The following is a 27,715-nucleotide window of genomic DNA, read 5'->3' on the forward strand; positions in this document are numbered from 1 at the left end:
GCGCTTGATTCTTCAAAGCATCCTCTTTTGTTGACTCGTCTTCAAGGGCAAGAGCTTTAGGCGCATCCACCTCCATTGGCTGTAGGGCCACTACCTCTTCTTCCTCCTCGGAGCTGGAGCCGGCCGCTTCCTCTTCTTTCTCGTCTTCATCAGCCGCCTGCTGCATGATCCTTTTGTTTTACTCTTTAGTACAAGCGTTGAATTTGGAATCCCATGCGGCATAGTTAGCTTTTGGGAAGAGGGACGACCAGGTCATCTTCATGATATTGGCCGAGTCCTCCATCATGGCCTAGGCTAGAGCCAGTTTCTCGATCTCGGCCTTCGCATTAAGATCTTTGGTGATGGTCGCCTCCTGCTCCTCCAGGCGCTCCTTGACTGTGTCCAAAGACTTCTGCAGACCTTCAGCCTTATGGGAAATGTTTTTGAGTGGACGTAGCTCGTCTCGAAGACTTTTGACCATCTTCTCCAGCTCTTCGTTCCGTTTTTTGGCCGCCTCCAACTCAGTTTTGAATGTTGAAGTGGCAAGCGCCTGATAATAAAGAATATCAGTTGTCAATATTTTATTTTGGGCAATTTGAAACATTGGCTTATCAATGTTAGAGGTGGTCATAGCTTTAGCAGCCTTTACCTCTTTGTTTTTGACGCTGATCGGCCTACGAAGGCCATGTACACGCAACAGAGTCTGAAAAAGGAAAACAGGCGTCAAATTTGAAAAGAGCAGGCGGCAGGCAAAGTCAATTTACATTTTAAAAAATAAAAATAAATAAATGCTAAGTCTACCTCGGAGAGGAGACCCATGATGCCGTCCAGGTCAAGGGTGCCAACTCCCTTAACCGCATCCCTCTCCTCTAGAGGGAAGGCCTTAACCATAGACTTGGCCATTTGGACCAAGTCCGGTTCTTGAGGGCGACCTGCATTCAGAAATGAAAACATGAGAACATGAAGAGTATTGAAGAAAAGGTTAAGACAAGTCTAGCAGAGCCAGATTGTACCTTTTGGAGGCCAACTTTCCCTTGGGACTTGTACTTGTTTTCCCCAAATTTTGGGGGTTTGCGGCTGTTTCTCAGACGCCTGTTTCGTGGAGGAGCCAGGCGTACTCCCAGTGGCCAGTTTGCGTGCTTTCGCGTCCGGCTGCTGGGAGGAAGAGGGTTTGGACGAGCCCACCTGCAAAATCATGAAATATTAATACTGGCAAAGAAAGGCTTTCAAAGAAAAAATTTGAAGGTTCGGAACTCACTTGGGGCGCCTCCTTGGTGGAGTCAACAGAAATTCGCCTCTGGCTTATGATCGAGGCTCGCAGCAAAGCAGCTGCCTTCTTGGAAGCAGAAATGTGGTCCATAGCTTCGGCAGAAAGAATGAGAAAAATGCAAAAATAAATCAAGTAATACATGTAGAGGCACTAGAGGTCGGCTACCTCTGGAGGTCCGACTGCTAATGCCACAGGCAGCCAAAAAGTACTCATCATATAGCCATGAAATTTGGGAACACAGTTTAAAGGCACCTGCTTCCGTACCCCAATAGTAGAGTTTGCTCTTATCTTTACTTTGAAGAGTCCTTGGTCAAGGATCTCCTCCTTAGCTCGACGAGGAACAGGCGGCATACTACGACCGCCTGCAAGAAGAGGCGGGTCCCTATTCCACCTGTTATACCGTTTGTTCAGGAGTTTATCAGGGCTGGAGAATAGGAGGAATGTGTTTCTCCAATCCTTCCACTTATTCTCCTTCCCCCTAGTCATCAGATAGCCTATGTGGCTTGTTATCTGGTACCAGCTGGTACCGCTTGCTTTGGAGGTTCGGCTTAAATAATTCATATGGGCGTTAAAGGAATGGTGTCCTTCCAACAACTGTATTATTCTGATAGAGGGTTCAGAATTATTGCAGAGCTAATTCTTCACTAAGGTCAAGTGATCGGAATGCCTAGGTGGAGGCCGCTTCCGATCAGTAATATTAAAGTACAATTAATATTACAGCTTAATCTTAACTGAACCCTTTGGATCGAACCCAATAGAACAATCGATCCGAGAAGACGAATTAATCCGAAAGATTTAATGAGTCGACAGAGTTTTACGAATACAGACGTCGGATATCAAGCCTAGGGCGTCGAGACCGAGCGTCGCAAAATCACAAGCGACAAAGTATGAGCGTGACCGTAGCTAGGCTAGGCTAGCTCATCGCAAGCCTAGGCGCACCATGTGTGTGCTAGGCGCACCATGTGTGTGCTAGGCGCACCATGGTGTGCTAGGCGAGGCATGAGTGCCTAGGCGCTATCGCAGCCCTAGCAGCATGCCTAGGCGCTATCGCAGCCCTAGCATGACGCCTAGGCACCATCGTAGCCCTATCGCACCAAGCACATCACCCATGTGTGTGTGCATGTGTGTGGGCACTATTGCAACACCCTAGCACCACGCACAACACCATCGCAGTGCTAGGCGCATGCGTGTGTGCGTGTGCGTGTGCACCATCGCCCAGCAGCCTCGCAATGCAGCACCGAGCCTTCGCGTAGTTGTGTGCTTGTGTGCGTGCCTTCGCATGGCACCACCAAGCACAACAAGCTAGCAAGCAGCACCAAGCCCAGCATGCGTGGCTCGCTAGCAGCACGCATGCTAGGCCTTGCGTGCGTGAGTGCACTAGCTGGGCTATGCGTATGCTGGCCTGGCTGTGATGGCTATGAGAGAGGGTGTGTGCGTGTGTGATGGTGAGAGAGGCAAGGGCCAGCACCAGCGCCAGCAGCTAGCATCGCCTTGCACTGGCACGCAGCATCAGCACAAGCATCGCACAGCGCCAACACGCATTGCCTGGCTAGGCTAGCTGGCAGCAGCCCAACAACCCTTGCTTGAGGCGGTTTGTGGTGATTAGGGACCAAAGGCTTGGAGCATGCCTTGGGGAGCAAGGCAATGGTCCTCCCCCAAGGTTCATGGTCCTCATCTAACCCTCTCTCTCCCCTTGACAGTTGTTGCGTTGTGATTGATTTGATTATTAATTTATTTTGGAATTAAATTAATTATCAAAATTATTCTTTCTCTCACATTGGTTGGGAAATGAAGTTCAAGGGTTCATTTCCCTATAAATACCAAAGTTTGGGTATTTGGGAATGAACAACCTTGAGTGGAATTAAAGGCAACTCTTGATTTGAGTAAACCTTGATTCGTAAAACTTATAGTTTTATTTGTCCGGGTCTCGACTAACCTTCGAGACTTAGGACGCTCGGGTCAGGTCCGAGGGTACGATCCCGTTGGAGACCTCGTATTTTCGGGGTTCAAGTAAGAGCTCATAGTAGAGCGAAGCACGCGTGAAAGGTATAATGTTTTATCCTTAATTATGTTTTAATTATGTTTTGCTTGTTAATTGCATTTATTATGGGGGCGGGTCTTGGCGGGTTTCTTTCCGCGTAGTGAGGGTCACTACGAAATCCAAGAGCGGTATCGGAGCCACGCTCCTTTTAATTTTTGCAATTATTGATTAATTAAGGTGTTTTAAAGTAAGATTTAATTTCTCGTTTTGCTTTTCTAATTAGATTAGAAGCTCGTTTTAATTAATTTTAAAACTTGTATTTTTATCGATTTGGGTGTCGAACCGTGATTTTTGGGTGGAATCGACATTCTGAAACAGATTCAACCCTTTATAAGGCCTGTCCAGAAGCCAAATTCAAACCAGGAACCCAAGTTTTTGGGGTTTTTTCGTTTTTTCAACGAAAATTTTAAATCTTTTTAAGCCTTGATTAATGCAAGAATTACATGGTTAGATTAAATGCATTTTTGCATTCCTAATCTACTACTATTTTAAATATCCTTAAGCATAATTATGAAGTTTTAATTAGTGCTTGAGTTGATATGCCTTTTCACATAAACTTGGTTTTCACAAATTTTGCAAATTAATTGCGAGAATGTGTGAATGTTTGATGTGAATGTGTAATTTTAAGTTCCCAAGTATGTTAAAGTTCTAATCTTTAAAGGTTTAAATGATTGGAACTCTAACCCTAAATTCCATATTGAACAATGTTTGGATTTTTTCATTTTGGTTGATTAAAATGCATGAAGTTCAAATACTTGTGAGTAAAATTTTGATTAATCTTCATATTGGAAGATGTAATCTTGTTATTTTACACAAGTATAAAAGTTGGAAAATATTTTATCATTAGATGGTTAATTTATTTTTCCAACTCCTATTTGTCAAATCCATTATTAATTTGCATATTGGCCAAAATTAATTATGGACATAGCTCATTTAATTTTAAGTATAAAGAAAGACCTAAATTTGTTAAAAAAAAATTTTTGGATGATTTAGGCTTGTGCACCACCAAAATTAAATTTATTTAAGTTAGACTTAATTTATTTTAATTTTTTCCTCAAATTGATTCTAAAATAAAATTTAGAATTAATTTATGCCACACATAAATCGGGATCAAAATCCCGAGTCAAATGCACGCAAATCGATGCAAAACCGCAAGCGTCGCCAAGGCTAGCCGGGCTGCCTAGCAGCCCACATGTACGCTGCCTATGGTGCGCGCATGGCTAAGCATCAATGTTGCGTGGCTGTGTGGCGAAGGGTGTCAAGGTGCTGGGCTTGGGCAGTGGCATTGGCTGCTAGCTGCTTGGGGCGCTGTTGGGCAGCGTGGTAGCAAGCACCAGCCAGCCCCCACTTGCTGGCAGGCGCCAGCATGCGAGCAGGCATGCGTGGTGCTGGCCAGTGTAGTGTGTTGTGCTGGGCGCAGCATGCTAGCACCAGGCGCCAGCACAACCCTTGATGCTGCTGGTGCATGTGTGGCGTAGGCTGCTGGCGAGCTTGTGCTGCTGCTGGGCAGCGAGGCAGCAAGCCCCAGCCAGCCAGCCCACTGCTGCCTAGCAGCCATGGTGCGCAATGCACCATGCTTGGGTGAGGCTTCGTTGCTTAATTTTGAGCTATGCAATTTTGCGAAAATTTTGCCGTTTTAAATTATTTATGTAATTATCTTAACAAGGTTAGACCTTGATTTCTCCGGCTTTTGCAAAATTTTTGTTTTTGACAAATTATGGGTTATGCCAACTTAATTAATCGCATTAATTAAGTATGGATGCAGAATTTAGTGGGAGCTTAGTTGATTGCTTGAGCAATTTGCTTTTAGAAATAATGAATTAAACAACTTTGACTAGTTTTAATTAGGCGCGTTAATTGGATTAACCACCTACGTTAGTTACTAGTTTTGCGTGTTTAATTATGTATTTCAAAATTTGCATGGGCCATTCACAAATAGTGAATGCGTGAATGGAATATTATTTTCAAAACAGGTTATTTAAAATGGCAACTAGTGGGGCCCGACTAGGATAGAAAATACGGACTGCGATCTGTTATGTATTTTTGTAAATCTAAATACGGTCTGCGAACCGTTAAGTATTTTTGTACTTTAGATTAATCTGAGTCGTTCTAGCTAGTTATTTTATTTTGGCCAAGATGTCTCAAGACGGCGTTTCGATGAAGACGAGCCAAGATGAAGACCCATGGAAAGTGAAGATTTCAAGGGGTCATGCTAGTTGCCAAATTCATCAATTTTATGCTTTATATATATATTATTGTTATATATGAATGTTAGATGCATGTCTAGGATTTCTATATATTGCGACGATTAGTTAAGTTCACTTAAATCAAACCAACATAGAAACCCTAGGTCCCTTAATAATATTGAGCTAAAATTTGCCGTTCCAAGAACAACACTTACAATACTAATGCGCGTATGTGATAGGCTACGCCAAAGCGAGGCAGCATTACTTCCCTAGGAACGTAAGGTACACTAGGTATACAAATTGTCTTGGTTAAGCTCAACGATATCAGTAAGGAGTCCTTAGATGTCGTGGCAAAAGAGATCGAATGTCAGGGATGCATTAGATGCGACATTTTATCAAACCGAGAGTAGCTTGGAGCTATAAGCAATTGGATTGCTTACCTTAAGTTATTTAAAGATTAAGACAAGCCAAAGCATGCTTAACCATTTCTTGATCTTTGGGATCTCGGAATCATTTTATTCTCACCCATGAGGGACAATATATTGATGTGTGGATAAAATACTTAATAAGATTGAATATATGCATGAACGCCTTTAAATTTCAACTTATTGATTTATGAATGGTTTTTTCATTTCAAATTCTTTCAATTGTAGAACAATGTCTACAAGTAACTCAAACAACAACCATATGTGCCCGTAACTCCCCGAAAAGTTAGCTATTAAGCTTAACTTGACAAACCTTGAAGAATGGGAAGAGGAACTCAGGAGAACTCTCCGGAATTGTTCCTTGGAGTATACTCTTGACACTCCCATTCCAAGCTTCTTTGCCAAAGGGATCATGACCTATGAGGCTCATGAAGAATGGTCTTCCAATTGCAAAAGGGTCTCACGACTTATCGCAAATTCCATTCCGGAAGATTGGAAGGAAACCCTTTCCTCCTACCTTCCGAACATGTTCCTCAAAGCACTTGAGGACGTTGTCAATGTAAGAGTCACCAAGAGTGACAATGGCAACTTTGATGGACTCGTGTTTGACTTGACTAGGTCACTCTCAAACATGAGGATAAAGCCACCAAACGTGGGATGTCTTGCTAAGGAAAGGCGTCGGCTTTGGACCAAAGTTTACAATGCAAAATTGAGACCCAGCATGCCCCTCCAACCTCATGTGCTTGGAATGACTAGGCTCTTCAAACACATGAAGCTTCTCGGAATCTCATTGGAAGATGAGATGGCGGAGCACATCTTGCTTGCTTCGCTCCACTCGGGCTATGATGCACTTAGAGTGCATATAGCTACAGGAAAGGAGACACGCTCCTTAATGGAGGTGGTGCAACTACTCAGCCGAGCCACCGCATGTGGAATGACCGAGAGGCCCTTAAGAGCAAGGAGAAGGGAGTTCAAGAAGGTCAAGGAAAAGATGCGTTGCTTCTATTGTTGTGGGCAAGGCCACTACAAGAGAGAATGCAAGCTCTTTCGAGAAGAGGAAGAGAGGAATGGAGCATCTACCTCAGGTATCTTCCTAAACACTTGTGAATTAAGCTTATCATAGGTATTAGATACCAAGTATGACTCACCTTATGTTGCCTTTTCAGGGACCAAGTGAGAAAGCTTATCAAGTGTTGGTGCATGGACAAGTAGACGACGAAGATGGTTTTTCGGCCGTGCTTGCATGCATTATTTTGTCTATGACATGTAATTAAACTAATCTTAGTTTTTCATCATGCTTTTGAACATACTATGATCTATGGTGTTGGACACCTAGTTATTTTGCATGTAAGACTTTGACAATAATTGTCTTGCAAATATATGTTCAATGGAAATTTCATGTTTTTACATATGATAAGATAAAAGATGATACTAATAACTAAGACATCTCAGAATTCAGCTTCGTTAATCAACATTAGTAGATATGGCTATATCTACTTAATGTCGAATAAATCTGAATCCGTTGAGAAATTCAAAGACTTTCATAAAGAAGTTGAAAATCAACTTGGCAAGAAAATTAAAGCACTTCGATTGGATCGAGGTGGCGAATATTTGAGCCATGAATTCGACGATCACTTGAAAGAAAATGGTATTCTTTTCAGAGTTGACACCTCCTGGAACTCCTCTATGGAACGGAGTATCCGGACGGAGGAATCGAACCTTGTTAGACATGGTTCGATCAATGATGGGTCTTAGTGAACTTCCTATCTCTTTCCGAGGACATGCGCTACAAACCGCGGCACTAACACTGAACCGCGCTCCGTCAAAAGCTGTTGAAAAGACTTCATATGAATTATGGACTAAGAAACCTCCTAGGTTGTCTTTTCTAAAGATTTGAGGATGCGAGGCATATGTCAAGCGATTAATTTTGGACAAACTTCACCCCAAATCAGATAAGTGTTTCTTTGTGGGATATCCAAAAGAAACCAAAGGGTATTACTTCTACAATAAATCCGAGATCAAAGTGTTTGTTGCTCGTGATGGTGTCTTTTTGGAGAAGGAACACCTTTCCAAAATGACAAGTGGGAGGAAAATCGAACTCGACGAAGTTCGAGAGGACGAGCAACAATGTTAACCTGATAAAACTGACAATCTAAGTGCTTTGGAAGCAGCTGGGAAGAGTGGTCAGAATCAAACAGACAATGTAAATGCTCAACCTATTACCCTTCGTAGGTCGCAACGGCAAAGATCTCAACCAGACAGATACCTTGGTATTGTCTTAACCGATGATCAAGACATCCTAGTTATGGATGGAGATGAGCCAGCGACATACAAGCAAGCTATGACGAGCCCCGACTCTGCTAAATGGCAAGAGGCCATGAAATCCGAGATGGACTCCATGTCTGAAAATCAAGTCTGGGACTTGGTGAATTTGCCCGAGGGTTACACACCCATTGGTTGCAAATGGATCTTCAAATTGAAGACAGATAAGGATGGAAATGTATCGATATACAAGGCTAGACTGGTGGCAAAAGGTTATAGGCAAGTCCACTGGATTGACTATGATGAAACCTTTTCACAAGTTGCAATGCTAAAGTCTGTCCGGATTATTCTAGCGATTGCTTCATATTACGATTATGAAATATGGCAGATGGATGTCAAAACCGCCTTCCTAAATGGGATTTTGGACGAAACTGTGTACATGACACAGCCAGAAGGTTTTGTCGATCCGAGCAACGCTGGAAAGGTTTGCAAGCTTAAGAAATCCATTTATGGACTAAAGCAAGCCAGCAGGAGTTGGAATCTGCGATTTGATGAAGCCATCAGCAAGTTTGGTTTTATCAAGAATCCAGGAGAGGCGCATTGGATTGCAGCCAAGAATACCCTGAAGTATTTGAAAAGGAACAAAGATAAATTCCTGGTTTATGGTGGCCATTAAGATCTGGTTGTTAAAGGTTACACCGACGCTAGCTTCCAGACTGACAGAGACGACTTCAAGTCACAGTTAGGGTACATATTTTGCCTAAATGGAGGAACATTTAGCTGGAAGAGTGCCAAGCAGAGCACAACTGCAGACTATACAACTGAAACCGAATACTTTGCTGCTTTAGAAGCTGCTGAGGAGCTGTTTGGCTTCGGAAGTTCATTTGTGAACTTGGTGTTGTACCCTCGATCAAGGGTCCGATAGATCTTTACTGTGACAACAATGGAGCTATCGCTCAAGCCAAGGAGCCAAGAGAACACCAGAAGGTGAAACATGTCCAAAGGCGATTTCACATGATAAGAGAATGGAAATCCGAAGGTGAAATTAGAATTTGCAAGATCGGCACGGATGATAATGTGGCCAATCCTTTGACTAAACCTTTGCCTCAAGTGAAACACAACAAGCACGTTAAGGCAATGGGAATCAAGCACGTTGGAGATTGGCTTTGAAATTCCCTGTACATGTGTTTTAATTAAACTGGTTGTTTTAATGTAAGAAACTGTATTGAAACCATTCATTTATGGAGTAATTGATTTTGTGCAAAATTATCATTCACTCCATTGCTATTTAATTGTGGTTTAGAATTAAATAATGAGTCCATTCGATTTATGGAAATATTCAAAACACGGTATCAAGACCATGTCTTGGATAAAGAAACACTTGTTAAGTGAACATTGAATATTTAAATCGAAAATTATCCCTAATCGAGGTCATCTAATTGATCGACGATTGATGACCACCAGATATTAGTGTGTAGTGTGATTTACAGCACCGTTTCTTATGATGCAAGGACATGATGGTCATAAATCATTTGCACAGGTGCCAGTTTGGATTTGCACTGGATTGAACTATGAGAGTACTTTAAGAGATTCAAATTGTCATAAGTACATTTCTCATTATAGCTATCGGAACTCGTTTCCTCGACCATGAGTATTGTGAAGTTTTCTTGTTTGAGAACTAATCTCTTTGATGTTGCCTAACGTCTGCCGTAACTGGGGATCATAATGGGAACACTCGGGAGATTAGGTCCTCTTAGTAAGAGAAACTTACAATGCAAGACTGGGAATGTCCCCCTATTAACAAATAGGGAATATGTCTTTGTTGTTTACAAGGCCGCTCGATGAGCGAGACTGTGAAAATGCATGGCCGTGCTCAGATGGATTTTAGAAATCATCTGCTTATTGACAGTCAAACTCAGAGATCGAGAAACACTTTTGAACGTAATAAGGATGACGATGAATCTTACCTTATAGTTCACGAAGAGACATTAAGTGTAGGGTTTCGTAGTGACCCGACACTACGCGGAAGGAAACCCCCCAAGACCCGCCCCTTAATTAAAGCAATTAATAAACATAATTATCATAATTAAGCAAGACTAAGAACAAGAATTATACCTTTGTAGCGTGCTTCGCTCCCGAAGAGCTTTTATTTCAAAATCCCGAAACTACGAGATCTCCGACGGATCGTACCCTCGACCCGACCCGAGCGTCCTAAGTCTTGAAGGTAAGTCAAGACCCGGACAAACAAAACTATGAGTTTTACGAATCAAAGGTTTACTCTAAATACAAGAGTTGACTTTTTAATTCCACTCAAGGTTGTGTGTTTCCCAATACCCATGCCTTTGGTATATATAGGGAAATGCACCCTTGAACTTCATTTCCGAACCAATGTGGGAGAATGAATAATTTTGATAATTAATTTATTTCCAAAATAAATTAATAATTAAATCAATCACAATGAAACAAGTGTCAAGGGGAGAGAGAGGATTAGGTGAGGACCATGAAGAGGTGGGGGGGACCATTGCCTTGCTCCACAAGGCTTTGCCCAAGCCTTTGTCCTCACCCCTCACAAAACCGCCACAATGCACTTGGGTGAGCTGGCTGCTTGCCTTGCTGGCTAGCAAGCAAAGCCACCCTAGCATACCCAGCTGGCACACACAGCACGCATCACCCAGCTCTCCCAGCACTTGCGTGCTGCTAGCGAGCCACGCCTTGTGCTGGGCGCTGCTGCCAGGCTATCGCACACACACGCACATGCACACACATAGCCAGGCTAGCTGTTGCGTAGTGCTTCTTCCTAGCATCCCAGCATCCCCATCGCACGCACACACGCACCAACCCCACGCATCATCGGTGCTTGGATGCGAGGCACACACGCAAGCCCTTGGCATTGCGATGGTGCTATGCGTGGTGCCATGCCTACAATGGTGCCTGGGCTGCGTGCTGCGATGGTTCGATAACCCTAGGCACAAGCACACGCATGCACGCAAGCCCTTGGCATGGTGCTGTGCGCGGTGCTAGGCCTGCGATGGTGCCTAGGCACTCGCACACGCCCAGCGTGCTCTGATGCGAGGCAAGCACCCATGCTAGTACTTGGTGCTAGCGATGGTGCTGCCACGCTAGGCACGCACGCACGCCAGCACCTAGTGCCAGCGATGGTGCAACTGGTGCATGACGCTAGGGCCGCGATAGGCTAAGGCACAAGCACACGCACACACGCACTGGCCTAGCCTTGCGATGGTGCTGTGCTTATGCTGCGATGGTGCGCCTAGCATACCTAGTGTGCTTAGGCTTGCGCCTAGCCATGCTAGGTCAATGCTAGCTCGAACTAGCCTATCATCCACATGGTTAGACCTTTGTGGTGCTACGGCTACGCTCGTACTTGTCGCTTGTGATTTCACGACGCTCGGTCTCGACGCCCTAGGCTCGATATCCGACGTCTGTATTCGTAAAACTCTGTCGACTCATTAAATCCTTTCGGATTAATTCGTCGTCTCGGATCGGTGATTCGATTGGGTTCGACCCGAAGGGTTCAGTTAAGATTAAGTTGTAATATCAATTGTACCTTGATATTACTGATCGGAAGCGGCCTCCACCTAGGCATTCCGATCACTTGATCTTACTGAAGAATTAACTCTATAATAATTCTGAACCCTCTATCGGAAGAATACACTTGTTGGAAGGACACCATTCCTTTCATTAAGTGACATAGGAAATGGGTTATACACTATATGCACACTTGTCCGGAAAGACAAGTGGGAGATTGAAAGGAATGGTGTCCTTCCAACAAGTGTATTATTGTGATAGAGGGTTCAGAATTATTACAGAGCTAATTCTTCGGTAAGGTCAAGTGATCGAAATGCCTAGGTGGAGGCCGCTTCCAATCAGTAATATTAAAGTACAATTAATATTACAGCTTAATCTTAACTGAACCCTTCAGGTCGTCGGATATCGAGCCTAGGGCGTCGAGACTGAGTTTAACGAATACAGACGTCGGATATCGAGCCTAGGGCGTTGAGACTGAGCGTCGCAAAATCACAAGCGACAAGTATGAGAGTGGCCGTAGCTAGGCTAGCTCATCGCAAGCCTAGGCGCACCATGTGTGTGCTAGGCGCACCATGGTGTGCTAGGCGAGGCATGAGTTCCTAGGCGCTATCGCAGCCCTAGCAACATGCCTAGGCACTATCGCAGCCCTAGCAACATGCCTAGGAGCTATCGTAGCCCTAGCATGATGCCTAGGCACCATCGCAGCCCTATCGCACCAAGCACAACACCTATGTGTGTGTGCATGTGCGTGGGGCACTATCGCAGCTCCCTAGCACCACGCACAGCACCATCGCAGTGCTAGGCGCATGCGTGTGTGCGTGTGCGTGTGCACCATCGCCTAATAGCCTCGCAATGCAGTACCGAGCCTTTCCATAGCTGTGTGCTTGCGTGCGTGCCTTCGCACGGCAGCACCAAGCACAACAAGCTAGGAAGCAGCACCAAGCCCAGCATGCGTGGCTCGCTAGCAGCACGCATGCAAGGGCTTGCGTGCGTGAGTGTGCTGGCTGGGCTATGCGTATGCTGGCCTGGCTGTGCTAGCTATGCGAGAGGGTGTGTGCGTGTGTGATGGAGAGAGAGGCAAGGGCCAGCACCAGCGCCAGCAGCTAGCATCGCCTTGCACTGGCACACAGCAGCAGCACAAGCATCGCCCAGCGCCAGCACGCATTGCCTGGCTGGGGATGTGGGGCTGCTGGCTGGGCTAGCTGGCAGTGCTAGCTGGCAGCAGCCCAGCAGCCCTTGCTTGAGGCGGTTTGTGGTAAGTGGGGACCAAAGGTTTGGAGCATGCCTTGGGGAACAAGGCAATGGTCCCCCCCAAGGTTCATGGTCCTCACCTAACCCTCTCTCTCCCCTTGACACTTGTTGCATTGTGATTGATTTGATTATTAATTTATTTTGGAATTAAATTAATTATCAAAATTATTCATTCTCCCACATTGGTTTGGAAATGAAGTTCAAGGGTTCATTTCCCTATAAATACCAAAGTTTGGGTATTTGGGAATGAACAACCTTGAGTGGAATTAAAAGGCAACTCTTGATTTGAGTAAACCTTGATTCGTAAAACTCATAGCTTTATTTTTCCAGGTCTCGACTAACCTTCGAGACTTAGGACGCTCGGGTCGGGTTCGAGGGTACGATCCCGTTAGAGACCTCGTATTTTTGGGGTTCAAGTAAGAGCTCATAGTAGAGCGTAGCACGTGTCAAAGGTATAACCTTTTATCCTTAATTATGTTTTAATTATGTTTTGCTTGTTAATTGCATTTATTATGGGGGCGGGTCTTGGCGGGTTTCTTTCCGCGTAGTGAGGGTCACTACGAAACCCAACAGGGCGAACGCCTCAAAATTCGGCTCCACCCCATGCATTTCACACCCGGCCACATAGCTAAGGATGTTGAACCAGGAATTAGGAGCTAACTGCCATAGCCCCACCTCGTATCCGTCGAGGATTTGTTGAACAGCCGGATGCAAGGGAAATCAAAGACCAGCCTTAATGGCCGCCTCATAGCAGCCAAAACAGGCATCCCCATAACTAGACCCCGCGGGCCAGACGACTGCATCTTCAGCATCCGGCACAAATAATTTACAAGTCGGGCCCATCACATGGTTCGACAAAAAATCTATATTCGCTCATTCATGGCCTTAATCCGGCCATTTGGGACGTGACAGTAATAGGGGGTGTTTAACTCCCTATGGGAGGAAGATGGCTCTGACCAGTCGACCCCTTTTTTGACTGAATGAGTTAGTCTCGCCTCATGTAGGCGAGAATGCCTTTCTTCTGAGCTAAGTGAAAGGCAGCTTGAAGAGCTGGCTTCGGACTCACTATTAGAGGAGTCTGACTCCCCTCTCCTTGAGGGGGCCGACTTTTCTTCTTCAGAAGGAGCTGATTGCTGACTAGCTATGTCAACTGTAAAATGGGAAGGGGCCACCTTGGCCCCCTCCTCAGAGCTCTTGCCGGCAGAACCACCTTGGGTACCCTCAGCATCAGGCGCCCTATATGACAACTCACTCACCATCACATGGTAGGTAGAGCCGTCTGAGCTGGTGTACCAGGTCGTCCTCTTAGTCCGGGCCATTGTGTTCTGCAGCTCAAAGTTAGTTGCCTTCTTATTTGTCGTCTCAGCAGTAGCTGTGAGCTCCTTGATAAGCTCATCCTGTTTCATCTCCCGGCTTTTAGTTTTAATCTCATACATTAAAGTGTTGTATTGGGTAACATCTGTGAGATCGACTGCCCTTTTATTGGCATCCCTTGCCTCCTCCTGCTTCTTTCGCAAGGGGACCTTCATGCCGTCCTCCCTTAGCATCACCTACAAAGCCAGCCGGAAAGGGGTTAGTCATTTAATTATGTTACAACCGGCAAAAGAGTAAAATTGTACAAAAGCACACCAACCGGCCAATTACCTCAGCGAGTAGTGAGTTGATGTGGTCAATGTTGACCTGGTGCACACCCGACATCGCCTCCTTTTCGGACCGGGTGAAGGTCCTCAGCATCCTCTTGGCGTACTAATGGAGGTTAGGCCAACGAGAAGAGGCATCTGAATCAACAGATTTATTCATTAAGTATTGAGCATAGGCGGCACCTACATTCTGCCGGGTGCCTGAAGAATCCCCTAATTGGGTAGCTTGAGACTTGACTCGCATAGGCCCAAGAGACCAGGGGGGATCAAAGGTGAGAGCCATACCTTCATTTTCATGTTGAGGGGTCATCCCACCCCCAGCCGCATTGGAACCAGACGCTACAGCAAGCAGCCAGCTTGAGGGAATTTCAGGCTCCCTTGTTTCAACCTCAGGCAACCCTGTTCTTAAGCCAAGGTCTTTCAAGCTTTTGCCTGTTGTGGTGGGCCTCTCAGGCACAGGCGGCCTTCCAGAAGAGGCAAGGGCAGCCGGTGTCCTTCTAGATTTAGAAGCAAGCTGGGTGGGCTCCTCTCTCGGTCTCTTTAACACCTTTGTTAAAGAACGAGGAACGTTCTTGTTCCCCGTCTACAAAAGAAAACAAAACAGCAAACCATGCAAACGGTAAAAGAGCTTAGCCGGTACTTACCCCATCATCCATGGCCGCCAGTTGGGCCCTTTTCTTTTCCAACTGATCCTTATGGATCTGTGCAGCAGACTTAGCAGGCGCCTTCTCAGGAAGCACCATCTCTAAGCCTTTCTATGCAAAGAAGAAAATCAAAGTCAAATGCCATTTAAGAAATGATACAGGTGGCATAAAGTGCTGGTTATCAGTTAACATACGTCTGCTAAACATTGTGCTAAGGCCGCAGGCAGAAAGGAACGCCTCGTCCTTTAGCCAGTCCGGATAAGGGACCCAGTTTTTGGGGAAAATGACTTCTGTCCCATCATCCAAAGGTAGGGAGGTCTTCTTGAAGAGCCCCGTCTCCATTATTTGTGTCCCCAGCCAAGGAGAGCCTGGTGGGTATTATAGCGACGAAGCCAGTGGTTATGACGCAACAATGAGGAAGAAACCAAGTAAAACTTGCTCTTTAAGCTACTCCATTTTGACGGCTTGTCAAGCATCATCATGTATTCCGGATGCGTGGTCAATGTATACCGCGCATTCCAGCCGCTTGGGGCATGGATGAGGTAGTGCATATGTGCAAACGCCTCCCAGCTAGGCGTTATGTCCTACATCTCACAGGCGGCTATATATCCTAGTATATTCACCTAAGAGTTGGGTGTCAACTTCCAAACGCGAAGGTCGTAACCCCTTAGAATGGCTTTTATTGTATCATGGAGGGGGAATCGGAGGCCGTCTTTGAATGTCGCCTCATAGTAGCCGAAATAATCGTCGGCATGGTCAAGGTCCTCATCCCAGACGACGGTTGCCTTTACAGGCGGCACAACAATTTCACATCCTGCCCCAATTGAGCGCTTCTGTAAAAACCCGGGTAAGGTGGCATTTAGAGTGACCATATTCTTGGCGGTCATGTGCGCCTCTGTTGGGTTATTGATGGAGGGCCATTTATATGCCTCCTCATCCTCTTAGGGGGCATCCGGTTCCATGGTAGACTCTTTAGTTTGATTGCTAGACGGTCTCTTCACCGCCTGTATCCTCGGAATCGTCCAAGATATCATCTCTGGGCGTGCTAGGTACACCCGGATGGTCATAATGTACAATGTCAGCCGGAGCTTCGGCTGAGCCATCTGACTGGTATTCGGGGTCTACAGCCGCCCATCTCGTCCGAGCCATTCTGTCCTGCACATGAGTAGAGACGGTCGGATTCACAGAAGAGTAAGGGTGGTCCAAACACCCCCAGACGGCATCCCCAGTCCTAGACTCAGTCGTATCCGGTGACTGGCTGACAACTGTCCTAGGCCGTGCCGTGTGTGTGTTGGGTGAGTCCATTATTCTTTACAAGCTATACAACCGGAAAAACTCAAAAAAGTTGCAAGGGGTAGAGACGGTACCTTGAAGATGCTTTGAGTGAGGGGGAAGTAGGCTATCCGGATCAGCAGCCGAAAATCTTTTTTTTGCTTGCTAGATACCTAGACGGTAGCCTGGATGTATCCTCTTGAAGCGCAACTAAAAATTGGAGAAGAAACCCAGATGGTTACCCGGATGTACCCTCTTCAAGAGCAACTGAAAATTGTTGAGCAACCCAACCGTTTCTCTGAAATCTTGCTTGATGATACCCTAGACGGTAGACCGAATGAGGGTATATTGAGAATAAAGGGTAGGAATTTGAGTATGATCAGGAGGTACCTATGAGTTTTGAGTAATGGGTACCCACGCAGTAGCCGTTTAAGTGAAGAAGAAACAGGCGACTTGAATAAAATAGCAACTGCTCTCAGAGCTTTTCTTTTCTCTCTCAAAAAATTTCTCTAAAATGCTAAGTGTGAAAATGAGGGGAGGGGGTCTCTACTTATAGAGACACCTAGAAGGCGAGCCGTCATCTTCCCAATTCGAATTCAAAAAAAAAAGGAAAAGAGAGAAGGAGACGAAACGTTACCTTCTCAGAGTATGACACTTGTGAGGGGAAAATGTTTAGGGTAAAAATACCCTTGTCCACGTGGACCAATCGCATGCTGACACGTGTCATTAGAGCATCTGATAGAACCAATCCTCTAGTGACACGTGGCACTCTAACCTATGAAAGGAGAACTGATCTCCTCTCACTATAAATAGAGGAAAATCCTCATTTATTACACATTCATAAATATACACAAAAAATCCGAGCAATATTAATTGCAGAATTCTCTCGGAATCTGAGAGAAAAACCTTTACATTCCGCACTTTAATACATCTAGAAACGTTCTAACTTGATCGTCGAAGGCGGTACTCCACCTAACCGGAGTTTCCGTGGTTTTGCAGGTACAGACGGTCGACGCGCATTCTTGTAATTGTAACTCTCCCGAGGGACTTCAAAAACCCCAAAACAATAGCCATTCGGCACTTACAATCATCCCTTAAGAGATCTAAATTCTCAATACAAGAATTAAACACCCCTAAACTAATGGCATCGCTTTTGAACTGCTCATGGATAATTTTAGATGTCTTTGCATCGTTCTTGACGGAGCTCCATTGATGTATAGTTGCAAAAGTGATAAAACTTGATTGGTCATCAAGATCTGTAAATTTGCAAAAGGAATCTTCTAAATCTGCACCCCTGTACCAACAGACCCACAACTTCACAAATTTGCAAGACGAATCTTCCAAATTTGTATCCCTGCACAAACTAAAAACAAACAAACAAACATTACTAAACCCTACATGGGGGGACTGACTAATTCTGCGAGTGAGGATAGCTCATGTGGTTAGAACTTCCCTCCCAATACCAGGAGATCTTGGGATCAATTCTCATCACCTATCCATTGCGGCTCTCTAAACACTAAAAACAAAAATATTGAAACATTTCTCGTATATATTTCTATAACGCACCCTTTCCAAAGAGATGGTCTAGCAATTATTGTAATTGCGAAATTGAATGATTTTTTTTATTCATCTAATTGAAATCGAAAAATTTATAATTTTTGTGATCCCACAAATTCTGTACCAATGAACTAAATTCATGATTATCCACCAATACTAAAAAAAATTAGAAACATCAAACTAATAGGGGTACTTACTATACTTGAACAATGTAGTTTTATTGAAACTGATGACGACAAAACATGAGAAATAAAAATAAAAAAGAGCGGCAAGGATTTTGACAAGGTGGTGAAAGTTGTGGTAAAAGTTGTGATATGCATTGAAAATCGTGAAATGTTAAACATTAGAACTAACATACCACGAAAGATATTCAAAATTTTATAGATAGAGGGAATATGTGTATATTCACAACGCAACACATTAAATGAGGGGAATTGCTTCACATTAACAAAAGTATTAGCTGAAAAATATTAGTCTTGTTTTCTAGTCTGAAAGGAAAATATTAAAAGAAAATTTGAAGGTTTTCAACCATTTGTATTTCTCATAAATAAAAAGCAAAAAACTGCGCCTTTTGCGATGTCATCTTGACAATTCATTTTTAGGCCACAACGTTTCTTGAACACTGGTTAAATGAAACGCAAAATCATTGCCCTTTCTGCTTTAATTCCCTGTCGTTTCTCCCTAGCTATGTCAGCCTTGCATTCAACCAATCTCTAAAATAGTTTGAGCCTAAGCGAGCCCAGCATATACAAGTTAGACCTATTTAATAATCGAGCCTCAAATTTTGTTCGAGCTCATTTGTTTACTTAGCACACGAGTTTTTTCCTAGCTCTAACCAAACATGTTCACAAGCTGTTCACGAGTATATCAACTCATTAACATTTAACACACATATTATCCAATGATTTAAAATATGTTAGTCACATGGAATAGCATACAACTTTACAATCCTGTAATTTGAAATGACTAGACGTGTTATATATAATAAACCCGTTATACACAAAACCAACTACTCCGTATATTTTTCTTGTCATGGGTAGCCACTTACAATTTCATCCTGTCAATTCGATTTTAAGTCACAATGAATGTTTCCTATACACTGGCTGAAGTGCTAAAAAAACGTCTTGAATCAATGCTGTTTCTCCCTATGTCAGCCTTTATCAGTCAATTTCAAAATTAGAATTGATAATAACAAACTTGCTAATGCAAGTTTGCTCAAACCATACCACAAGTTTGATTACGTACATTTTCAACTAGGCATGCAATTATACATATGCTGATGACATACTACTACAAGATCGCCTAAGTTATATACATGCATAAATAAATATGCTTAGTTTGACCTTGCAATACCGATGTTTATACTTGTATGTTGGTTGTCATAGTTATTATGATAATTGTATTATCTGATGTCTTTCATGTCTAAATATATTTAGAGATAAATGTCTATTTTGGGCACTTTGGGTTACCGCATGGGAGTTGTGTTTGTAGATGTTATTATATGGGTACAATTATGGAAACCTAGCTACAATACCAATTAATATAATATACTCAACAATCAACTTGAATATTAAAAAAACTCAACAATCTACAATCAACTTGAAGATTGTAGAGTTTTATAAGTAATCAAGTTGATTGTTGGGTATATTAATTAATTGATATCGTAGCTAGCTTTCCATATTTGTAAATTAAACATGTAACATTTTATGAACATAATTGTTGCCATAGGAGTAGTACAACTTGCTCAGGATTGAAATCACAAATATAGGGGTATTACGAGTTTTAATAATAGTAGCTAACTATAGTACTTGTAGTTTGTTAAATGGTAATAAAAATCCTTTTTTTGGTTATTATGGTAGTTGTAATGTTGGTCTAATGGAGTGGTAATGACCCGCGAAATGGTCATAGGTTAATAATAACGGGTTTAGTGCCTAGTTTATCCTGCCAAAAAAAAAAAAAAATAGTAGTAGTTAAAATAGGCATGTAACTGACTACGATTACATGCCCATTTTCATCCATGGCTTGATATTTGCCTACTTATAACAATGAGTAAGTTAGAGGTGTTAATTTGGGTGTTTGGGTTAGGTCGGGTCTATTTTTAATTTGAATTATGATAAATTTTTGACCATACAAATTGAAATTTGAATTTGTTTTTTTTTTTTTTTTTTTTTGGGGGGGGGGGGGCTTAGTTTCAAGTCAGGTCGAATTTTGACATCTGCTAGATGGAATGAATTTGTTTTAATTTGAAGAAGATGTCCCATATCATCAAGAGTAATGCCGTCATGGAAACATTATTCCATTGACACTTGATAGCATGATGCATTGACACAAAATTTGTTTAACTTTCAATGTTAAGATGTTATACGCTTGTATCCCAAGAAATTAAGAGCATGTTTGGTTGGAGTGTTTATTGACTAGAAATGGGTTCAAATAAACCATAACCATTACTCAAAGGTATTGGTTTCCACCCATTTGTTACTTCTCTAAAATTTAAGGTAATAATTACCCTTACTCTCTTAAAAAAAAAAAAAAAAAGGAAGATAGGTTTAAGTGATTTATTTCTATGAATATGTATATTAAATCAAACAAATGGAAAGGTAAGAATTAAATGATTCCTTTCCTCCTACTTATTTGTTTCCTTTCCACTCCATTTTCATTAGTCATACCAAACTCCCCCTAAAAGCCTCTCGTTACCAATGCCTCGACAAGAATGAAGAAGGACTTTTCTCCAAACTAAGCCCAATTTACAAAATAAATACCAAAATGGTTGTGTGGCAAAAGTATTTACCAAACTAAGCTTCTAGGGTAAAAATTTGTCTCGGACGGCGTTCTATGCCCTGGCTTTTTTTAAAAAAAATTCAACCAAAAAACGTTGTCTGGTACAGCGTTTTTAGTTGTTGACCTTTTTTTTTAAATTTTGTAATTTCTATTTTTTAAAAATAAAAAGAAAAAAAAATAATAAACACATAAAACGTTGTTTGAGACAGAGTCTTATGTACAACATAAAACGTTGTCTGGGACATCGTTTCTCTGCTGGTCTGCAGCACCAACAGCTAGCAGCCTTTGTTCTCTAATTTTTTCCCTACTTCTCTAATTTCTGCCCCAACACACCACCCCTGCCTTGATTAAGCCACCACAGTCAACCACCACCCCCACCACCAACCCCCACCGTCGACCACCACCTTCCGCCACTTTCGACCACCCTTATGCACTTCAAAACAGTCCAACTACCCCCAACAACACTTCAACCACCTCCACCACCACCAGCCCCAACCTTTCCACCACCGTCGACCACCACCCACCACAACCATTAGTACTAAAACCACCATGAACCACCACATTAACCACCACGGGCCATCGCTTCTACCCCGTTTCTGATTATGGATCCCAAATGTCTGTTGTTTAATATATATTGGCCTAAAAGAATCTATTTTGACTGACATAAGTCCGATTTGGATAAATAAGGAAACTAAACTTCAAACTACACACAGATTCATTCAACAAACATGTATTATATTAGTAATGTAATCGTTATATACATCATTCTAGAATATGTTTGTTTACAACAAATAAATCATACAATACTATCCCGACTCATCAATTCGGGCTAAAGTTTTCCTAGCCTGACTGTCGTCCCTCCGTCTACGACGCCGATTGTAATGAGTAATGGTGGTGAATGGGTCTCGAGGCGGTGGGGGAGTGAGCTGGTTGGACGATGTGTCCTCCTGGGTCCCAGTGGGCGCAGTAATGTGGATGATGTACTCCTCTGCGTCTGTGGGTGTCGTAGGATCACCTCCACCGCTACTCTGGACGGGGTCGAACTATGAATGGAAGGAGTGGTCATCTTGGTCGTCCCGCTGGTGGACGAGATAACTGTGACCATGTCTCTGTAAGGAAGTCACGGACATATCTCGCATCCGCTCAACTTGGGCTCTGGTGGGTCTGTCTACAAGGGCGAGTGACAGTGCATCAAACATCGCCACCATATCCGCCGCCTGCAGTAATCATCGATCAGTCAGTTACATGATATATAAAAAAAAATAAAAAATTAGGACGATAAGTAGAATAAAAGAAACTCACATATCCGCTAATGACGTCATATGCTGGATGGTAATGTGTGGACGATGGTGTGTAGCTGGGGTTGATGAAACGGCGTATAATACGCCTGTACCACACCATGTACGGATCGTGAGGATCCATAACGCCTTGCGTCGGATCACCTCGAACGACATAATCCAACCGTTGCTACCATAGCTAAAGGAATTGCCAATGCTCCAGTGACCAGTTTATCTCTCCTTTTCCCCGCCATGGTCAATGCCGTGAAGGCGTACACTAGTGTCACAATGCTAGGGAATAGACTTGCGTAGTTGGAACTGTCGCATGACGCGGTAGGGTAGGTGACTCTCCACAACCTCAAAACAAATCAGGGGGACCCTGGCACGCCACTCTGCCTGATGATCTAGTAGATGTGCAGGCATGACATCTACCAACTCTAGTGATCTGCAATAATACATCAAAATAAATATTATAATTAAGTTAGTCCACATATTGTATACACAGTACATAATTATTTTCAAATATCTTAAAAGTTTCCACTTGATGCCCAGTGTGTCGATCAAGAGCGTCTCGGTAGTACAGAAGACCCGTCGCCGCAAGCGCCTATGTGAGTCTGGGGACCACCCACCTATGGAAACAAAGTTGTTTTGTTTGTTAGCTAAATGAAACCGTATGGGGGTGAAAAAGAATGACAAATGTTACAAACCTGCAACTGTATGCCTCATCAGCTACAGGGAGCGGTGGAGCGATGTACGGCTCATACTGGTCATCCCAGTCCTGCTACCCCCAACGATGTACAGCAGGCCTACCTGGTCTTCCTACATGGATGTGCTCCCAAGCCCATAACTGCAATAGAAAAATACAAAACTATGTTAAGTATGACATTAGTCATTGCCTAAATAGCTTGTGAAAAACTAGGTTGGTTACCTGAAGCACGATTAGAGGTCCACCAATCTCGAGTGCACCACTCTGTGAGGCTCTACACAGGTGGCGATACAACATCGCCAAACAGGAACTACCCCAGCTATATCCACCGATATGATCCCAATCGTGGTCTAACAACTGTAGGTAAATAAGCAGCATATGGCTCCCGCTCTTGTTCCCGAACAACACGCCGGATATGAGAAAGATTATACGCATCCACTCTATGATATTTGGCTTTCTGTTGTAGGTAATTCGCTCTCCCTTTTCTGTTGTCACTTGGTAAATATGCAAACGACGATGATACGCATCCACTATATGATATCTACTTTTGCGGTGTTCTTCTTCAGGATCGTAGTGACCTTTGGGGGGTATGGAAGTCCCTGATCAGACCTAGCCTCGGAAGACTCCCTTCTCAAAGTGAAATACTTGTTAACTCTGTGGAAGGTTAACTCGACAAGGGACATGATCGGTACGGTAGAAACCGAGCTCCCTTCAACACATTGTTAAATGTTTCTGAGAAGTTTGTAGTACATATCCCATATTTGCGACCATTGTCGTGAAAGAGAGACCACATAGTGTACGGGACTTGAACAATGTACTCCATGGCCTTGGTACATGCCTCACTAATGAAACACAGATCAGCTTGAAGTCTTCTTTCCTGCCTTTGGTACGCCGCAGGCTTGAACTTATCTCTCATGTCGTTACTTCGCACGTGAGTCTTCAAGTTAGAAGCTATGTGGCGGACACAAAACCTATGATAGGCTTGTGGCTGGGTGAATCCAACATTAGGATCATTCATTGCTGCAATGATCCCAGGATGTCGATCATATATAACACAGAGGCCATCCCGTTGCGTGACACGATCCCGAATACAACCCAGGAACCAAGACCAACTGGAAGTGTTTTCCCCTTTAACCACCGCAAATGCTAGAGGAAATACTTGGAAGCTTGCATCAACACTTGTAGCAACCAACAGTGTTCCTTTATACTTCACGTACAAGTGCGTTCCATCGATACATATAACAGGCATACAATGTTTAAAGCCGTCGATACAAGGACCGAAGGCCTGAAACACTCGTTCAAACACTTCCATGTTGCTGTAGTACACACCGTCCACCAAATCTTTGTGTTTCCATATGACACATGTTCCCGGGTTTGACCGTAGGAGTGCTAGCATGAAGTGCGGAAGTCTGTCGTAAGAACTCTCCCAATCCCAAAATATTTCAGCCGCTTTCTCCTTGGCATACCACGCTCTCCGATACGGGACATCAAAATGAAATTGCTTGGAGATTAGTTCCTGTATGAATTCAACTTTCAAGGACGGATCTTTCCGCACAAAGGACTTCACATACTCTGCTATTATGGACGAATCCAAGTGTGGGTGATCGGTAGATAGTATTTCAGTGACACATATTTCCCGGTGCGGGCCTTTGTACGTGACTATGGTAAAACCACGCGAGTGCTCACTAGATTTGGTACCCCGTAGCATCCAACCACATTTCTTCTTGCGTTGTAGATGAAGGACACTATCATTCGAGGTCACTGTGGTGTAGAATTGACTCCTCTGTATAGAATACATCTTCACCATTTCTTGAAGCATTTTCTTACTTTCAAAATACATTCCCTTCTCAAATTGTCCCTCGGGAACAAACGATGTATGGCTACCCGATTCGGCCCAATACTGATCAACTTCATAGTTCTCGTTTACCTCACTGAACCAAGGTAGGGAGTTCTAACCAAGGGCTCGCCAACTTCCATCTGTGCAGGTTCATCATCCTCCTCTCCGTTCTCATCCTGATCATTTGTTTCTGCATACACATCATACACCGACAATTCATTATACACAATATCATCAAAATGATTTGGCTCTTCTCGAGACGGTGATGCTTGAACATCATCTTGCATAGAAGAATAACTATGCAATTGCATCGGTGAAGGTGCCACGGTGTTCGATGACGAAGGATTAGGTTGGCCGAACATTGTCACACATCCCCCCGCATGTACTGGTGAAGCTATATGAGAACATAACGGCATGTGAAATGGATCGTCCTGCAACATTCGACTGAAAGATCCCATCCCATATTCATTTGATGGAATGTTGTTTGAGGGCACTTGGAGGGACGCGGTGTTGTAATCAGAGACATATGTAGCTTGCTGTTCTGGCCGAGTACTTTGTTGGGTACATATAGGCACCGTTTTTACATATATCTCATTGGGAATACCCTTCATTGCAACAATGCTCCTCAAAGCTTTCAGATGTCTGTTCGTAGAAATAGGTAACACTTGAACCCCATGGCCAGTATCAAACCTCATTTTAATGTTAAGTTCGACATTCATTGGGTTTGAACCAATACTACTATGAACCTCGTTCATCAAATCATTGACTGTCATGTTCGGTTCAAGTGTTAGTGGTTCCATATTTCCTCCACTATACACAACATTTGATCCATCGCACAGAATTTCACCTCCCCACCAGCATAACAACACTACATTTTGTCCAGCCATATTCTACATAACAACCAAAACACATTTTACTTAAAGACGTTAAACCATCCCTAAATCACCACAATCAAACAAAAAATGTTTACATACTTTACATAATAACTACTAAGAACCCCTAAATCACCATTATTACACAACAATGTAGGTTATGACAATTGATCAAAAACTAATAATTATCAACCATTATCTACAATTTTCAACATAACCAACAACAACAATTCAACATTATCTAAACTACTATCAACACTACCAATATCAACACTAACAATTCATCAATTACCAACATTAACAATTCAACAATACCAACACTAACAATTCAACATTATTAACACTAACAACTCAACATTATCAAGATTTTAACTACAATTTCAAAAAATTAGAAACCACCAACATAAACCCTAGAATTTAAAAATCAAAGAGAGATTGAGTAAATACCAATTTCGGGGTGAAAGGAGGCTAGGTTTAGTGGGCTTCCGGCGTCCGGTCGTCGGAGTGCGACGGTAGAGGTGGCGGCGGCGGCGGCGGCTTGAAGGGAGGAGCACAAGTATCTTAGAGAGATAGAGGGATTAAGTTAAGAAGAGTTTGGGAATGAAGAAGGGAGGAACAAACGCTGCTTGTTTTACGGCAAAAATATAAAAACGCAAGAAACGCTGTCTCAGACAGCGTTTCATTAACAACAAAAAACGTTGTCTCAGACAGCATTTATTGTTGAACAATAAACGTTGTCTCAGACAGCGTTTTAGTACTCTTTGTATAAAAAAAATTTACAAACTGGTAATTACACAATTTTTTTAAAAAAAGTCAACAACTAAAAACGTTGTTTGGGACAACGTTTTTAAATTGAATTTTTTTTTAAAAAAAAACCAGGGCATAAAACGCTATCCGAGACAGCGTTTTACCCTAGAAGCTTAGTTTGGTAAATACTTTTGCCATGCAACCATTTTCGTAAATATTTTGCAAATATGGTTTAGTTTGGGAAAACGTCCAATGAAGAATGTCCAATTGCCAAAATTAAAAACACTGAAATTGATATCTGCTAAACGGAAAGCCTTAAGCACCAAGCCACCAAGGCAATGACAGATTTTTGGCCAAAAAGTTAAGCGGCAAAGTTTTATGCTTCTATCACCTAATCTTTTGTTTAATTTCTACATGACACAATTCTGATTTAATTTAATTTAAGACCCCTCGTTTGCACAAAAAGGGGAAAAAAAATAAAGCAATTTTGATGAAATATTGTTTTAATATTATTTAATAGAATACGTACACTAAAATGAATCTAGCAATGCAAGATTCTATATGATTTTAATTTTCTTGTATATATCAACAAACATGTACTTATTTATGGTCATTGTTACTCTGTCTTTAGATAAAATATCCTAAGTATGAACAACATTTAGAAACCTTTAAAGTATGGTCTAGTTTGTTCCTTTTAGATCTAATATGAAGTTCTTCTTATTCAATTTAATATCTATGGTATGATCTTTGTTTGATTCATAAAAGTTTAAGTAATAAGTTAATTAATGATATTCGGGGGAAGAGAACGTAACTTTAATTTAAATCGATAAAATTTCATCAGCTAAAAGTTGTAATATTGTAGGGCTAATGTTTCTTAGCAATGTACTATTGTTAAGACATTAAAACTACAGTGTAAATTGGAGTATGAGGTTTTGGGCAAAATGTTAAACGAATAACTCATACTATATATAAATCTATATCTATATCTATATCTATATCTATATCATTAGTCTACCACATGTCACCTGGCCTTCATCCATCAAGTAAAAGGTTGTTGCATCATATTTGATTGCAACATTAAACCATACCATACATGACTTATTAGGCTATAATTTCCTTCAAATTGCCAAAATATGTATACCAATAAACATCAAACCCATAATCTTCGACTTTTGGATTTTAAATTATCAAATATTAGTATTAATTTATAAAGAAAGAAAATAAGTGAGGTTAACTACTTCTTCACATTATTATGATCCATACAAATAATGCAACCCCCTTTTCTCAACCCCTTTCCTTTCAATATTACCAGCCTCTTATTAATTGTGGTCCTTAACAATTTTGTATGAGCTTCATTGCCATGATTTCTCTCATTAATGGTTGTATTGTCCTCATCAAACACCTTACCTCAATCCTAGCTTATAC

The 27,715-nt window shown here is 42.6% G+C and overlaps 1 protein-coding gene across 1 annotated transcript; it reads right to left on the reverse strand.

Annotated features, from left to right (window-relative positions):
* Positions 1 to 22,909: 22,909 nt before the first annotated feature.
* LOC110734781 lies at positions 22,910 to 24,641 on the reverse strand. The gene is made up of 3 exons (XM_021914930.1): positions 23,536 to 24,641; positions 23,057 to 23,153; positions 22,910 to 22,975 (listed from the first exon to the last, which is right to left on the reverse strand). Exons 1-3 carry the CDS (start codon positions 24,639 to 24,641, stop codon positions 22,910 to 22,912), a joined length of 1,269 nt encoding a protein of 422 aa, XP_021770622.1.
* Positions 24,642 to 27,715: the final 3,074 nt, after the last annotated feature.

The sequence above is a fragment of the Chenopodium quinoa genome, unplaced genomic scaffold (assembly GCF_001683475.1).
Source record: "Chenopodium quinoa cultivar QQ74 unplaced genomic scaffold, ASM168347v1, whole genome shotgun sequence".
Taxonomy (NCBI): Eukaryota; Viridiplantae; Streptophyta; class Magnoliopsida; order Caryophyllales; family Amaranthaceae; genus Chenopodium; species Chenopodium quinoa.